The 17,975-nt window shown below is 42.7% G+C and overlaps 1 protein-coding gene across 2 annotated transcripts in view; it reads right to left on the bottom strand.

The window, feature by feature from the left end:
* Positions 1-17,471, bottom strand: part of dip2bb (disco-interacting protein 2 homolog Bb) — a 77,445-nt gene extending 59,974 nt beyond the window's left edge. For both annotated transcript variants that reach the window (XM_072451513.1, XM_072451514.1), the window contains exon 1: positions 17,352-17,471. In XM_072451513.1, the coding sequence (XP_072307614.1) occupies positions 17,352-17,436 (85 nt within the window). In that variant the 5' untranslated portion in view covers positions 17,437-17,471. The remainder of the gene's footprint in view (positions 1-17,351) is intronic.
* Between the last annotated feature and the right edge of the window lie 504 nt (positions 17,472-17,975).

Below are 17,975 nucleotides of genomic sequence, written 5' to 3' on the forward strand. Positions count from 1 at the left end.
CTCGTCCCCCTGACCACACAGCTCCCAAAGCTAATCTCGGTGCGGACTAGATAGTGATCGCTACCAAAAGAAAGATTACCAAGAACCTCCCAACTACAAACACCAGCTAACTCCTTGGACACAAGCGTAAGATCTATTGCACTTTCCGTACCGGTCCCCATATCATAGCGGGTCCCACTCCCATCATTCAGACAACCCAACTCCCTTTGATTGATAAAACCCTCTACCACCTGCCCATACCTATCGGTACCACTACCGCCCCACAAAGCGCTATGCGCATTAAAATCCCCACACCACACAGCCTTTCCCCGAACATCCTTACCGATACTATGTAAGGACTCTAACGTTAACTCACCACACGGATTATAAAGGTTAACCACAGTAACAGCTTCACCACCCAGCCAGACCCTCACCGCCAGAGCCTCCGGCGCTTTACTCACACTGACAACAACGTAATTTAGGTCATCTCGGACAAACACAGCCACACCTCCGCCTCTACCCTGCTCCCTATCATTCCTAACACACACGTAACCAAGTCTCCTGCACGCACATAACGTGAGGCTTGTTCAACAAGGTAGAGACAAAATGCTTAAATTCCTGGCCATTAGCGCGAAGACTACGCGCATTCCATTGCAAGACAACCACCGCCATTATGAGCCCCCGGAACCTGACGGCGCATCGGGAGCCCCCCCACTCCCACTGCCAGAATGGGGCAGGGTGCCTTCCCGCAGCGCATCCTCTATCTCCGTCCAAAGTACTTCCCTGCAGCCTTAGCGATGATCTTAGTCTTTTCGGATCTCTTCTTGGTTTGACCAGTACAGTTAATCACTTCCACCATAAAGAGGAAGAAATCTTTCCTCTTCACAACCAGTACATCCTCCGCACCCACAGGGCCTCTGCCCGTGGAAGCCACACTCACAGGCATCCCAGTGGGGACCTCCCCCTGGCCGCGGGCAACGCTGCCCCATCCCCTGTCGCCTAGGACACCAGCAGCACTGGCAGCCTCCACTGCATCCACCTTCACCTGACTACCAGACACCTTCTTGACCGCATCCGCGTAGGATATGCCTTGAGAGGCTCTAACTTTTTGCACCTCAGCAGCCCTCTTGCTGAACACGCATCCCCCGTAGGCAGAGCTATGCTCTCCCCCACAGTTACAGCACTTGAGTTTTGCTCCGTCGTCACACTTCCCATACTCGTGGTCTCCTGCACATTTACCACACTTCTGCTTCCCTCTACAGACCGCTGCAATATGCCCAAAGCGCTGGCACTTGAAGCAACGCAGGGGCGGCAGAACATATGGGCGTACGCCATAGCGCATGTACCCAACGCACACCACACGAGGCAGGATCCCACCTTCAAATCTAATCATTATCGACAGGCTGTCACACCTTACCCCATCCCGGGTCATCTTCAACCGCCTAGCATCCACCACCTTAGCTCCAGTCAAATTCTCCTTTATGTCATCCACAGATGTCGTCGTAGGGACGCCTACTATAACTCCCCTGACCGTGCCTCTTACAGCATCAGACACAAGAATGTCCTTCCCCCCCAGACACTTAGCTTCAATCGCCTTCCTTTGCTGAGCCACGTCCTTGCACACGACCAGCAGCGAGCCATCCCTAAGGACACTCGCATGCTTGACCACTCCCACAGCTAGTCAGGCTCCTTGTCAACGCCATCGGATCCCACCCCTTAAAGGACGCATTATCCTGCGCGAGCTTTATGAACACCTTACACTCTGAACTCACATCCCCGATATCTGCAACCCCCCCGCCCTGCTCCTCACTGAGAGAGCCCTCCATAGACGAGCAAGAAGACGCCCTACGCTGCACAGGATCAGTGGCTCCAGGGGAGTCCTCCCCGCTGTTCATATCGTCACCGACCAGGTCACGCTTCCTCTTCCTCTTCCCCGTCATACGGACCGAGGCGTTCCTCTATGTTGCCGTAATATCCAAACAACGCTCAATAATCCATCATCAGCGATGTTGTTATTGGCAGAGGCCCACCCATCGTCTCGTAGACGCACGGCTACCAAGCAGCGACATCAGTGGAAATATTAAAGCCTATAGAATGAAGCCTAAAGAATAAAGCTGTACGGTGGAAGCACCGAACGTCAAAGAAGGAGAGGAAGATGAAGAAGAGTCTCCCTGGAATAAAGCCGGTTGTTGTTGTTGTTGTTGTTGTTGTTTTATGGCGGTTGACATCCGAGTGTTGCATTACCGCCAGACTTTATTCCTTAGACTTTGTCGTAGTCCTAAAAGTTCTTCTTCCAGTGCCTTGACTTCCCGGTTGGTCTCTGAAACAACAACAACTATTCTAGTCACAAAGACATATCATGACCTCATGGGCTTTGTAACACCAAAGCAATGGAAGGAGTACTTTTACGGACTACGACAGAGTCTGAGGACTACGAAAAGTCTGAGGAATAAAGTCTGGCGGTAATGCAACAATTGGATGCCAACCGCCATAAAACAACAACAACAACAACAACAACAACAACAACAACATAGTCACAACTGACCAGAGTTTGAGGAAATACACAGAAAATATGATTTAAATGATATCGACAATAAGAAACAACTGCAGTAGTGTTTCCATAGTGGTTATATCTGGACTATATTTACTCTAAAACACACGCGGAGACAAACAAACAACAAAAACAGCAGCATTATTAAAAAAGAACGACGATAATTCACTTTATTCGTAAATATTCTGTATGGAGAAGCCTTCAGTCACTGGATTTAAACGTTTATCCGGATGATAATGTGTTTTAAACGTCTCGATGTCCAATAGAAATGATCGTTTGACCAAAAAAATTATAATATTAATAATATGTGGAAGAATTTATGAGTCGTGTTTTGTGTTTTAATTTGAAAAGATAAGACAAGTGGCTTTTGAGGGACAGAACGAGCACTATATCCATAACAACAGCAGAATTATGATTTTTTTTTTCTTATTTCAATGTGTTCTTAATGTTTAACCTGGTAAAATAAAGGTAAAATAAAAGTAACATAAAGAGTAAATAGTGTTTATATTTCTGTGTAAAATCCTTGCTTGTTTTTTTATTCCATGTTTTAGACCGGCATATTTACAGATATGTCTATTAATATGCACTGTCCCATAAAATAAATAAAATACTGATAATTAAAAGCTAAATAAAATAATTAATAAAATAGAATTAAATAAATAAAAAGTTCTTCTTCTCCTTCTCCTTCTCCTCCTTCTCCTCCTTCTCCTTCTCCTTCTCCTCCTTCTCCTTCTCCTTCTCCTCCTTCTCCTTCTCCTTCTTCTTCTTCTTCTTCTTCTTCTTCTTCTTCTTCTTCTTCTTCTTCTTCTTCTTCTTCTTCTTCTTCTTCTTCTTCTTCTTCTTCTTCTTCTTCTTCTTCTTCTTCTTCTTCTTCTTCTTCTTCTTCTTCTTCTTCTTCTTCTTCTTCTTCTTCTTCTTCCCCCCCCCCCCAAAGGCTCTGGTCCAGAATAGTAATCAGTCTTTGACCTGTATTTCCCTCTCCTGCCTTTAATTCACCCAGAATGCCGTTCGTTTGCCGTCAGGAAAACGACACCTGCTCCGACACCGCGCCCCAAACACACGTTCAGCCTGACGTCAAACAGAGGCCACACAACTGTTGTTTTGGACAGTTGAAAATCAGAAGAAAATACAAGGAAAATCACTTTTTCCATTTCCTTTTGATTGGATTTAAGTTTGTGCTCATTTGAATCTGATTACATTTAAATATGAGCACTTTTTTAGGGCACGTCTGAGCGGTTTCTCCAGTGTTTCGGCCGCTTCTCTGCGTGCGTCGTGTCTAATCCGACACGCTTCCTGGTTTTTCCTACAGCGAATCCTGTCACTCCTTATCCTCTCAACAAACATCCTTTTGAATCATTTAAACTATTTCACTGACAATTCTCCCGGCTGTGCTCGCTCACGGGCCACGCTTCTCCTTTTCCTGAACGCTGGGATCGTTAAAAGAGATCGTGGCGCCAGAGTTTTGACCGACAGAACAAACGTAAAGCTTTATTTTAACGACGTGCGCACAAAAAATACTAACTCTTTAACTCTTTTAGGTTTGTGGTCAAAAAATAAAGGTTGTGGCATTAGATTTCAGTCAATTTCACTTTAAAATAATTCAAATCGGCCCGACACCTACAAAAACGAACGTGTCAGTCGGTTAAAGCGCCCCCTACAGGTCGGACGACTCATTGAACTAAAACGCAGTGAAGATAATAATATATTTTGAATTTTGCTAAAAAAATATACAAATGTTATCACAGAAAAGCAAATTTTTTTAGGTTTATAATTCCACTTCCTGTTTGTAATTGATGACATCACACCAGGAAATTACCCAGCAAACACTGGGCCAAAACTCATCTAATGTCACCTTTTTTTTTCACACCAGGAAATTACCCAGCAAACACTGGGCCAAAACTCATCTAATGTCACCTTTTTTTTATTTGACAAATAAAAATATATGAGAGCGACTTTATTTTGTTTAATTAATGTTTAGAGAGTCAAAAAAGTTGTTTCTTTTGTGTAAATTCTGCATAAACTTTGACTGGAATGAGTGTCCCTGGTGTGATGTCACTTCCTGTCATTTTTACTGAGTCCTGATTTTTACATTAACAAGAAATGTGATAAACTAGTGCATTTCAAACTATTTGCTGCAGTCTAACGTTATTCTCCACTTTCCTAAGTTATTCCTCGCATCCTAATCGGTTTATAAGCGCGTTTCACGACATTCAGATGCCAGAGAGGAGATTTGTCGTCACGGTAACGCTCAGAGATCGACCAGGAGGTTTTTCTTTTTTCATTCATCCAGAGCAGCCGATGACCGATAAACTCTGCCGATGTCAACACGCCGATATATAAGGCTGATTTTTCACCAAATTATAGATATATACGTCCAAAGCATTAAAGTGCCTATGACAGGTTTTTACGATGTACTAATGTTGACTTTATTTGGTGTATTTATATCTGTTGTACATATAAATTATAGTTTTACACCAATCGAGCAGGTATTTGTGGAGAAAACGTTGAAACATCTGTGTAAAAATGACAGGAAGTGACATCACACCAGGGACATTCCAGTCAAAGTTTATGCAGAATTTACTCAAAGAAACAACTTTTTGGACTCTAAACATTAATTAAACAAAATAAAGTCGCTCTCATGTATTTTTATTTGGTCAAATAAAAAAATGTTGACATTAGATGAGTTTTGTCCCAGTGTTTGCTGGGTAATTTCCAACTGTGATGTCATCAATTACAAACAGGAAGTGAAATTATAAACCTAAAAAATGTGCTATTCCGTGATAACAGTTTTATATTTTTTGGTGAATTTCTAAATATATTTAGCTTAACTGCATTTTAGTTCTACGAGTCGTCCGGCCTGTAGGAGGCGCTTTAATTCTCACTGTAAACTTATAAGAAAGCTGAAGCTAATGCTGCTTTAGTCGGGGTTTGCCCAGATCTTGATCAAAACAAAATATTGGCCTCTGCGTGAACTTGAAATTGGTCTATCCTTGTAAATGCTAACAACAACTAGCATCTAACAGCACACTTCCTGGTTCTCAGCCAATAAGACGCTCTATAATCAGACGCAGACAGCACTTTCATCCTAAGAGCTGCTTTTACCGTATATCTGAGCTGCGGCAGGACAAAAACCAGGCACAGCCCCTTTAAATGTTGTGTCTAAAAGTCAAACGACAATAGTCCGTCATTCAAACCGGAATCGTTTACGACCGAACGCTTCGAGTCGAGTACAAGCCTGTTTCGAGCCTCAGGCCATAACTGACAAACGCTTTGGTTCAGACGAGTCGACGCGACCGAACGATGTGGAAACGTGATACAAGTGAAACCACCGGAGACGGAAGGAATAACGACCACTCATTCTGAAACAAACGCTACACAAGGGTGAAACGAACGCTACACCCGGGTGAAACGAACGCTACACCCGGGTGAAACGAACGCTACACCCGGGTGAAACGAACGCTACACCCGGGTGAAACGAACGCTACACCCGGGTGAAACGAACGCTACACCCGGGTGAAACGAACGCTACACCCGGGTGAAACGAACGCTACACCCGGGTGAAACAAACGCTACACCCGGGTGAAACAAACGCTACACCAGGGTGAAACGAACGCTACACCCGGGTGAAACAAACGCTACACCAGGGTGAAACGAACGCTACACCCGGGTGAAACAAACGCTACGCCAGGGTGAAACAAACGCTACACGAGGGTGAAACAAATGCTACACCAGGGTGAAAGAAACGTTACACCAGGGTGAAAGAAACGCTACGCCAGGGTGAAACAAACGCTACACCAGGGTGAAAGAAACGCTACGCCAGGGTGAAACAAACGCTACACCAGGGTGAAACAAACGCTACACCAGGGTGAAACAACAGGGTGTAACAAACGCTAGACCAGGGTGAAACAAACGCTAGACCAGGGTGAAACAAACGCTACACCAGGGTGAAACAAACGCTACACGAGGGTGAAACAAACGCTACACCAGGGTGAAACAAACGCTACACCAGGGTGAAACAACAGGGTGTAACAAACGCTAGACCAGGGTGAAACAAACGCTAGACCAGGGTGAAACAAACGCTACACCAGGGTGAAACAAACGCTACACCAGGGTGAAACAAACGCTACACCAGGGTGAAAGAAACTCTACTCCAGGGTGAAACAAACGCTACACCAGGGTGAAACAAACGCTACACCAGGGTGAAACAAACGCTACACCAGAGTGAAACAAACGCTACACCAGGGTGAAACAAACGCTACACCAGGGTGAAACAAACGCTACACCAGGGTGAAACAAACGCTACACCAGGGTGAAAGAAACTCTACTCCAGGGTGAAACAAACGCTACACCAGGGTGAAACAAACGCTACACCAGGGTGAAACAAACGCTACACCAGGGTGAAACAGACGCTACTCGAGGGTGAAACATGGACACATAAGATATAATACATTTGTCAGTGTCATTCCACATTGGTCAGATTTAGTGTAGAACCCACGGTTAAAAAAAGGGACAGAACTAAGGTGATGTCCCACTTTTAAAAGGTGTGAATGAACATTGGGCCCAAACAAACACAGCAGTTATAAACCAGCCCTTTAATGGGCCATCAGCCTCCTATTGTACCTGACTCACTCTCTCATCTCCCTGTGTACCTGACAAGCATCTGAATGCCATAAACCAGATAGAGTATTTTGATTTTGATTTGAATAGGGACAGCATTATTTATACTTTTGGGCCTCAAAGCTTCCGTCATAGACATAATAAATGGATACCGCTGGTACGTTCTTTCTTTTCCACCACAAAGAAACGGAAGACGCAAACACAACCAACTCAATTTGAACAGAACAAACGGGACAATTACGCCAAACACACATTTGGGACGGTTTAAAGTGTTTGGTTCTGTGTTCTTGTTGTGTTGTATATGTAAAATAAAACAGAAAAAAATAAAGAAATACAAATACAAAAGTGCGAAAATGCAACAAAAAAATACAACATTGATTTAAACCACACATTTTCAGGAGCCAGTCCATGGTTCTGTTTAGAAGCTTAATTCTTAAAAGGTGAGTGTAACCGATGGTAAAAACAGTTGGCTAAAGCTAGCTTGTGGCTGTAATGACTTGAGTGACAGAGCTTCATAACCACAGCTGATGTTTATTATTATTATTATTATTTTAAATTTAGACAAGAGAAGTTCAAAGTGCAAAGAATATCTCATCATTTGCTTATTTTTTATTGCAAATGTTTGTGGAGATGGGACGAGACCTTGGCCAAGATCCTGACCAAGACTAGACCAAGACTAGACCAAGATCCTGACCAAGACTAGACCAAGATCCTGACCAAGACTAGACCAAGACTCGACCAAGATTCTGGCCAAGATCCTGACCAAGACTAGACCAAGGTCCTGACCAAGATCCTGACCAAGACTAGACCAAGACTAGACCAAGATCCTGACCAAGACTAGACCAAGACTAGACCAAGATCCTGACCAAGACTAGACCAAGACTAGACCAAGACTAGACCAAGACTAGACCAAGATCCTGACCAAGACTAGACCAAGATTCTGACCAAGATCCTGACCAAGACTAGACCAAGATCCTGACCAAGATCCTGACCAAGACTAGACCAAGGTCCTGACCAAGATCCTGACCAAGACTAGACCAAGACTAGACCAAGACTAGACCAAGACTAGACCGATGATTATTTATTATTTAACATACATCTGCAGACAGCACACAGCGGCTTCATTTTGACCCTGAATCTGTCCTGGGACAAAACACATTCTTCTCAAAACCACAGGGTCAGACTTTATTCAAATCGTGTGATGCGTCTGCAGGCACAATTACTCCCGGTAAGTGGACACCTGTGGCCCCGCCCGCTCTCTCGGCCGCAGGTGAGTAACTCCATCTCCGCCTCCGACTGAAACGTTTTGTGTTTGCCGCATTTTTCCCCCCTCGACGTTCGGGCCACACTCGCCGTCTGCTGCGACTGACGCTCGACACCACGGCAACGGCAAGTCCCTCCTTTTGTGTCGCCAAGGACCCGACTCTCAGAGCAACAGACGGGACCGGGACATACGACTTTGGTCTCCCTGACGACCGTTTAGTGACAAAACGAGGACAAATGAAGTTCACAAATACATGATTGTTTGTCAGTTCAATGGACTTTTAGTCAGAAGATTAATAAAACAAGTTAGAGGACGCAATTCCTAAATAATAACACTAAAATATGAATGTTATGTTTGTTTATTTCTTTAAAAACAGCCCTGAAATAAAAGAAATGTGGAACAAATAAAAATAACACATAAAGGACGGAAAAGAGCGCACACGTCTGCCAAATCAAAGGTTTATGCAGAATTTACACAAAGAAACAACTTTTTTGACTCTAATCATTAATTCAACAAAATAAAATAGCTCCCAGATATTTTCATTTGTCAAATAAAAAAAAATGAACATTAGATAGTGTTATAGGCCTAGTGTTTTCTGGGTAATTTCCTATCACAAACAGGAAGTGAAATTATAAACCTAGAAAATGTGCCATTCTGGGATAACAACTTTATAATGTTTGGCAAAATTCTTAGATATATTCAGTCCCATGAGTTGTCCGACCTGTAGGGGGCGCTCTAACTGCAAAACACACTGAACTAAATATAGACAAACGCTGACAGAGTCAGACTCCGCCCACTCTGACCTGGTCGCCGTGGACACAAAGGAGGCCGTTGAAGCCGCCGTCGCAGACTCGCCGATTTAGACTCGCAGGAATCCAGGGCCGAGGAGCGAGTGTGGGACGACGCGCTAACGGGAGAGAGAGGCGCTTTGTTTTTGCACAACGGAACTTTATCAAATGTATGAACCTTTTGTTTGCACCTGGAGAACTCTAAACTGTGGCCCAACACTAAACGTCTACAGTGACAATAGGTCTATGGGACGGACTGGCACGAGAGAGACAGAGACAGAGACAGAGACAGAGACAGAGACAGAGACAGAGACAGAGACAGAGACAGAGAGAGACAGAGAGAGACAGAGAGAGAGAGAGAGAGAGAGAGAGAGAGAGAGATTATAGGCTGCATGTGGATCTAGGTCACAGAGCATCAGGGGTCGACCCACTGCTGCTGAGGCTGTGACATCACTTCCTGTGCCCAGCCGAATATGTTAACCAGATCTGTAACATCATCACTAAAACCAGGGCTAAACCAGGTCAAAAGCAGGACTAAAGCAGGGCTAAACCAGGACTAAACCAGGACTAAACCAGGTCTAAACCAGGACTAAACCAGGACTAAATCAGGTCTAAACCAGGACTAAACCAGGACTAAACCAGGTCTAAACCAGGACTAAACCAGGACTCCCTGATCTGTGACTCATAAACATCTTGGTGTTTCCGTGGTGAACATCAGAGTCGCTTCTATAACGTCCTTTTCTTTGACCTGTATTTCCTCCACTGTAACAAGCGCCCTGGGGCAGAGTGACGAAGCGGTGACCGCCATTCTGTGCCTATGCGGCCTTTCTGACTCGCATCCATCACACAAACAGAATGAGACAAGGCGAGGGAAGTGTCTGGCACAAGAGCACAACAGCAACACCGGTAACAGGGATCGAGCTAACCGTCTATGTACGGCTAACGGCAAAACGTGTACTCGATTTTCACATCTTAAAATCTCGAAAAACATAATCTGTTTATTTTAAACCAGCTGCAGGGTCTAAACCCACCTGTACTTTAATACATATTCACTGTAATGAGTTTATAAGTGCTTTTCACAACTTTAACACAGTGAAGTTTTGCCTTCACAGTAATGCTAACAGCTAGCATGCTAACACTTATAACTGGTTTGTGGAGGATAAAAAAAAATCATGTTTTATCATGCGCAATACTGGTATAATAATGCACAATACTGTCATATACATGTGTAATACAGTTATAATCATGTGCAATACTAAGATAAGATAAGATAAGATAATCCTTTAATATCCACACAAGGGGAAATTTCATTGTTACAACGCAGTAGAAACAGGAGGAAAGGACAGATTGTAGGAAGTTTCAAAAACACACTCTTAATAGAACTCTTATGAACAAAAACAAAAAAACTCTAATTAACAAAACTCCTCTCCTATCTTAATAGGGAATGGAGGGGGGGAAATAAAATAAAAGATAATAAAAATAAAAAATAAAGATAATCATGTGCAATACTGGTATAATAATGCACAATACTGTCATATACATGTGTAATACAGTCATAATAATGTGCAATGCTGCATAATCATGTACAACAATGTTATAATCATGTGCAATACTGTTATAATTATGTGCAATATTATCATAATAATGTGCAATACTGTCATAAATATGTGCAACAATGTTATAATCATGTGCAATATTGTTATAATCATCAGCCACTTTTGCCATTTAATATGTATGTGTGTATATGTATATATGTATATATATATATCCCAGATTTAAGTATATTTTTAAGGATGCTATCTGTCCTTTTTCTTTAGTCTTTAAGCTTACATTGTGACCTGAATAATCACAATTATCGATTAACCCAATAATCTTGACACCCCTAACGGTCACAAATGGCAAACAGCAATTATTTAAGATCTAAAATCTATTCTGCCAAAAACAAAATGTTTTTCACATTTGTTATGAAGCGGTTCATGTTTCTTTCTCCACCGTTAATGCATCTGGACTTTAAAACGTGCAGAAAATAAGCACAGATTGTCACGATCTCTAATCCGCTGAGCCCTCGTCTCCACCTCCAGTCGTTACATAAGACAATTAGTCACTCGTGGTTTGATTAAACGCAAAATATCAGCTTCAACTTCAAAATGTCTCGGCCTCGAATTGTCTTTATATCAATTAAAATACTTATAATATTCTCCTAAAGCCATTTAAACCATTACAGTCAACCCTTTGAACACATCCAGAGCTTTAACCTTTACCCTTTCAGAGGATTAAAAACAGAAATATAGAACAAGGAACACAACCAGAGTAAAACTAAAATAATAATAATTGAAATAATAATAATAATAATAATAATAATAAAACAAAAATAATAATGATAATAAATAAAAATAATATTAATGATAATAAAGATAATAAAAATAATAATAAAAATAATAAAATAATAATAATAATAACAATAAAGATAATACAAATTTAAATTAATAATAATGATGATAATAATAATCACAACACTAAAATTGTTATTGTTTGTTTTCTATTGTTGTACGCTAAGAACCTTGTAATAAACATTTCTTAAATCTGCCGTTATTCTGGACCAAAAAGCACCATAAACACATTAAACAGAGAAATAATCCTACAGTAAGTTTAGAAGGTTAAAGTTATCGACAGTTATTACTCGAAACCAAGACATCACAAAGAAACAACAACCACACGTCTGCGCTGTCTTTGTTCATGTTTTACTCCGTTATAATGAAAGAACAGAACGTAAACAAAAGAGCGAGCGGCGTGCGGCTCCTGGAACAGTCCAAACTTGTCCAGAATAATCCTTTTGTGGACATATTACCGTCTGAACATCGTTATCGTGACGCTCCAAAAACTGCACGTTCATTTCTGCGGCTGCTGCTCGGGCCTAAACAGGGGGCGGTCTCTGAAGTGAAGCGTGAGCGTGTTATATAACGGCGTATGTGCGGCAGACGGGCCCAGCGCCGCAGCCGTGGAAACAGAAGAGGCTGAATTATTGAACGCGCGCTGAGTGCTCGCCGCTCTCGCCGTGCTCGCCGCTCTCGTCAGATGGCGAGCGCGCGGCCTCGGGAAACCACGGCGGGCGGAGCGACGACGCGGCTCCGCATCCAGGTCCGCGGTGATGCTGAGCGGAAAATCGTCGTTTTACGGCCACGGGAAACGAGGAAACGGCGGCGAGAAGTTCTTGGCCGACGGAAGCGCGGAGAACTATGAGTAAACGATGTGTTCAGCAGATGAAACTCACTTTTTTCTGCTGTGGTCCCTAAAAATCTAGAATCCCAATAACGTAATTAGGCAAATAGCACAAGTTTTGGTCGACAAACGACGCCGACAACCGATTAATCGACAAACAAGTAAACAGCACGATTGATTTAGTCGCAGGCCGAGCGGTTAGCATGTTTTGCTGGAGCAGTTAGTATGTTTCGCTGGAGCGGTTAGCATGTTTCGCCTGAGGGGTTAGCATGTTTCGATGGAGCGGTTAGCCTGTTTCGCCGGAGCGGTTAGCATGTTTCGCCGGAGCGGTTAGCATGTTTCGCCGGAGCGGTTAGCATGTTTTGCTTGCACGTTATATCAAAGTAAAGTCACGTATTGAGTGCCTCTCAAACATTTCACACAAAGTACAGCTAAGAAAATATAATATATAAGTACCACCAGATTATAATATATATTTTTTTTTATTATTATCGTTTATTACAGTGTATTTACATAGTGCTTTTCCACTGCTTCTGAGGGTTCAAAGGTCATGTCCGTCGCTCAGAGCAAAAAGAAGCTTGACCGACAGTGAGAGGTCAGCAAACGAAAACGCTGACGTAAAAAAAAAACAAGATCCTAAGAGTGCGTCGGATTCTGTGTAACAGCACTGGGAGTAAAAACACTGGGAGTAAAAACACTGGGAGTAAAAACACTGGAAGTAAAAACACTGGGAGTAAAAACACTGGGAGTAAAAACACTGGAAGCAAAAACACTGGGAGTAAAAACACTGGGAGTAAAAACACTGGAAGTAAAAACACTGGGAGTAAAAACACTGGGAGTAAAAACACTGGGAGTAAAAACACTGGAAGTAAAAACACTGGGAGTAAAAACACTGGAAGCAAAAACACTGGGAGTAAAAACACTGGGAGTAAAAACACTGGGAGTAAAAACACTGGGAGTAAAAACACTGGGAGTAAAACACAGGAAGTAAACAGGAAGTAAAAACGCTGGGAGTAAAAACACAGGAAGTAAAAACACTGGGAGTAAAAACACTGGGAGTAAAACACAGGAAGTAAACAGGAAGTAAAAACACTGGGAGTAAAAACACAGGAAGTAAAAACACTGGGAGTAAATACACTGGGAGTAAAAACACAGGAAGTAAAAACACTGGGAGTAAATACACTGGGAGTAAAAACACAGGAAGTAAAAACACAGGAAGTAAAAACACTGGAAGTAAAAACACTGGGAATAAAAAACACTGGGAGTAAAAACACTGGGAATAAAAAACACTGGGAGTAAAAACACTGGGAATAGTGGGGCTACCATTAAAAAACATGTAAAAAACAACAACAAATAAAGTAACTAAAGTATAGGATTATATAAATAATAATAAAACGCTGAATTGTTGCGTTATCATTTGTGTCATGTTGTGTTTAGGGCTGATTCAAGTGCTGCTTCAGCCTCGTCCTTTTCAGTTGCAACGATGTAGCTGTAAATGTATTTTTCTGTTGAATTCATATTTTTACTCAGGACAACCAAATAAATCATTCATTCAGATTGTCACAGGAACGAGATCACGATTCATTTTTATGGCCCTAATGCAGAGTCTCATCATAAACACCATCTTTAAACCCCATGTGTGGGTCATAAACTGCATTTCCATAGAATATGGATATTAAAATTTGTCTATCTTAATTCACGTTATTATGTAAATGTTGATAAATTCCGCACGTCGAGACCATATTTTAACGGTTAAGTGGAGGACAGGGTCAGAATACTGTTGTAGGATTAAAAATGCAGTTGTTTAGATTTGTTTTACTGTAATTACGTAGATCATATCATCAGATCATAGAGACACTTTAATCGTGCACAGGTCAAGGCTTTAGGTGTTTTATTTTGTCGATTACAGCCTTAAAGTTTACGCAATCCCCGACGAAAATATCAGGTTTTGAAGATTTCCTGTTTGGTTTCTTTCAAAAACAGTGATCTCGACAATAAAGACTCTAAAACGCACACGAAAAGAGCTTTTTATCTTTTCATCGCAAAAAACGGCGCCATTGTTAAATCAAAATGTCATGAATATTTTCTCATCTTTGTCTTTGTTTCTTTCAAAAACAGTGAGTAGTTGTTCTGAGGTCCCTTCCCTCCGTCGGAAATTATATCATAAAGATCTAATATGTCATAAACACAACTTATTGAGCATGTTTTTGTGATCCTTAAGGTTTAGGTCGGGCAGTGAAGTCTATATGTCGCTGACGGAAAAGTCGTGACCCACTTTAACACACACAGTTACATAAAAAGTTAAATAATAATAATAATAATAAAATAATAAGAGTGGTACATAATATGAACTGTACTGATTTCAAAAGAGAGAAATAATGTTACGTACTGCAGAGGTGGGATATTTATCGAGGTCTAAATAATACTGCGAGTGTTGTTTTGAACGTATATTTTTGATTTTAGTTTTGCTCGTAGGCTTTGTTAGACAGGAGAGGACAGAGTGAAATGGGGATGAGAGAGAAGGGAGGACACGCAGCAAACTGTCAAATCGGTTTTCGAACCTATGACACCGCGGCCGGCTGCACTTAGAGTCTGGTGTATGTGTGATGTGCCTTAACCGCTCCAAAAAATGTAATTAAGGTTATAAAGGTGAATTTTTCTGCACTTTGTGAGATTAATTTTACAGACAGTTCACATTTGGATGTTTATTAAATCTCATATATTTAAAGACACATTTATTGTTACTCTTTTTGTGTGTTCTCTTAAATAAATAGGATACATAGAGCAGAATGACCGGGAAAATGACTTCTGATTACAACAATTAGGACAATTCTTCAACAAGATTACAATTTGACGCTAATGTTTACTATTAAAGTACATTTTTAAGGGAGTACTTTAATACGTTTTGTTTTTTTTGTGTGAATGCCTCCTAAAATTAATGTCAATAGTACTCCAGATTAAGGAATACAAGTCAATTCAAATTCACGTCCGACCAAAGCCTTGAATGTCTCTTCTCCTCAAACATGTGCAGCTTAACTCACTTCTGACAACAGCGAATGGAACATGTGAGGAGCATCTCAGGTCAAACCAGGACTGTAACCTCCACAACACCCCAAAACTGTAACCTCCACAACACCCCAAAACTGTAACCTCCACAACATCCCAAAACTGTAACCTCCACAACACCCCAAAACTGTAACCTCCACAACATCCCAAAACTGTAACCTCCACAACATCCCAAAACTGTAACCTCCACAACACCCCAAAACTGTAACCTCCACAACATCCCAAAACTGTAACCTCCACAACACCCCAAAACTGTAACCTCCACAACAACCCAAAACTGTAACCTCCACAACACCCCAAAGCTGTAACCTCCACAACACCCCAAAGCTGTAACCTCCACAACACCCCAAAACTGTAACCTCCACAACACCCCAAAACTGTAACCTCCACAACATCCCAAAACTGTAACCTCCACAACATCCCAAAACTGTAACCTCCACAACACCCCAAAGCTGTAACCTCCACAACACCCCAAAGCTGTAACCTCCACAACACCCCAAAGCTGTAACCTCCTGTGATAAAATGTGAATATATGAGTATATTTCTGTGATGTATTTTATCTGCATAATAGTGATATTTTATCTGCATCATTAGTCTAAGAGAAGAACGGGTGTGTGACAAACTGCATTTGTGAAGGGGTCGTAAAGATGGGCCAAAGGATGTTTACCCGAGGGGGGGGGTGACAGCCCAGAGGAGTTTGGGTAATGTTTACCCAAGGCTTGATCTCTACGGAAAAATACCAAGTGCCTTGATGTGAGGCTGACCAATGAGAAATGTGACCCGCCTATTCCAGAATATCTAATAAAACCAACCAGCATGGGAAAAAACGGTGTGAGGAGGATCACGCGGCTGCTTACCACAGCTTGCGTGATCAGTCCCCGCGTTTTCTTCCATGCATGCCATACAAATGTCTGATTTTTCTGTGTCGTTTCATATTCTAAGTTGAATTGTGTTCTCGATGTGTTACGGAATAGCATCGGTGCATGTCTCCTCCCAAGGACATTTCTGATTCCATGACACCTCCACAACATCCCAAAACTGTAACCTCCACAACACCCCAAAACTGTAACCTCCACAACATCCCAAAACTGTAACCTCCACAACACCCCAAAACTGTAACCTCCACAACACCCCAAAACTGTAACCTCCCTTATGCCGTAATGTGGAATTACAGGAACAGGTACGAGTCAGGTCTGCGTTTGTTGTTTAGATGTTTCAGAGCATAAAACACACTCAAAAACAACAACAACACAAAAACAACAACAACATACTTTTATAAAGTTACAATATGTCACTGTATTCCGATTATAATTATTCATCACTATAACATTTTTAAACTGTCAGTTATTTTTGTAATTATTATGAAGATATTATCATTGAATGCAAAAAATTTAGCAAAATTTCTCAGTATCGTCCCGTGTCCAGAAGAGGGATAAAAAAACGTGTTAAAATAAATAAAAAAAACAGAGTGAATACAAACACACAATATAACCAGTGAAAACACATAACGAGATGCAGTTATTTAAAGTGAAATCATGTTTTATTCATGTTTTCTGCTCAATATTGTGGAAACTCTTTCACTTCCGCGCGTCAAAATAAGACAAGACTGAACAGGCAGAACAAGCAGAAGAACGCGGACGATCGAGCCGCACAAAAACCCGCAATAAAAACACGCACCGCGGCGCTTTATCCCGCGGCCGGAGCGCGGCTCGTGTCACGCTGGTAAAACCAGGTCAATCCCGTCAAGTTTGCGCTGCGGCCGCGCGCGGGACGCGACGCGCGCGCTGCCGCAGCTCCGTCGCGTCGCGTCCAAAACCGCGCAGTCGAATCAAAACAAGGCGCAAAAGCGGAGCGCGCGCAGACTCACCCTCAGAGAGCTCCAGGTCCAACTCCGCCAGATGATCCCGGACCTCTTTGGGCAGCGCGGACACGTCAACGCCGCGGTCGGCCATGGCTGCAGCGGCGGGACGCGTCACGAGCGGAGAAGGGGGGGGTGGGTTCGGGGGGGAGCGCGGAAAACAAGCGCCGCGCACCGGAGACGCGGACGACGAGGCGCGCGGATAATCCCGTGCGCGGTAAAAGTCCCGCGAGGAGCGCGTGGCGTGCTCGTCTAACCGGAGCGGGACGCGGCGCGGAGCTTCAGACCATCTCCGCGTCTCCTGCTGCCTCCCTGCGCCGCCATGACTGAAGAGACCGGGAGCGCGGGGGGGGGGGATGCGGCGGAGGAGTCACGTGACGCGGCGAGGGACGCGCGAGGAGGCGAGCGGCGCGAGGCCCGGGGTCCGCGCGCCCTCTGCCGGACACGGGACGCACCTCTTTATTATCACCGTTTACACTGGAAATGAACAGCTCTTGTGTGGAGTTTGCATGTTCTCCCTGTGTAAGTGTGTCATGTTCAGTAACACTTGTCCTGACTGAATAAACACTGATATTTGGATGATTTTATTTATTTCTAAAATTCTGTCGGATTATTTAAGTATTTGTGGATTAA

The sequence above is a fragment of the Eucyclogobius newberryi genome, unplaced genomic scaffold, assembly GCF_026437365.1.
Source record: "Eucyclogobius newberryi isolate DKJ021-1_F unplaced genomic scaffold, fEucNew1.0.hap1 SCAF_19, whole genome shotgun sequence".
In the NCBI taxonomy this organism is placed as follows: domain Eukaryota; kingdom Metazoa; phylum Chordata; class Actinopteri; order Gobiiformes; family Gobiidae; genus Eucyclogobius; species Eucyclogobius newberryi.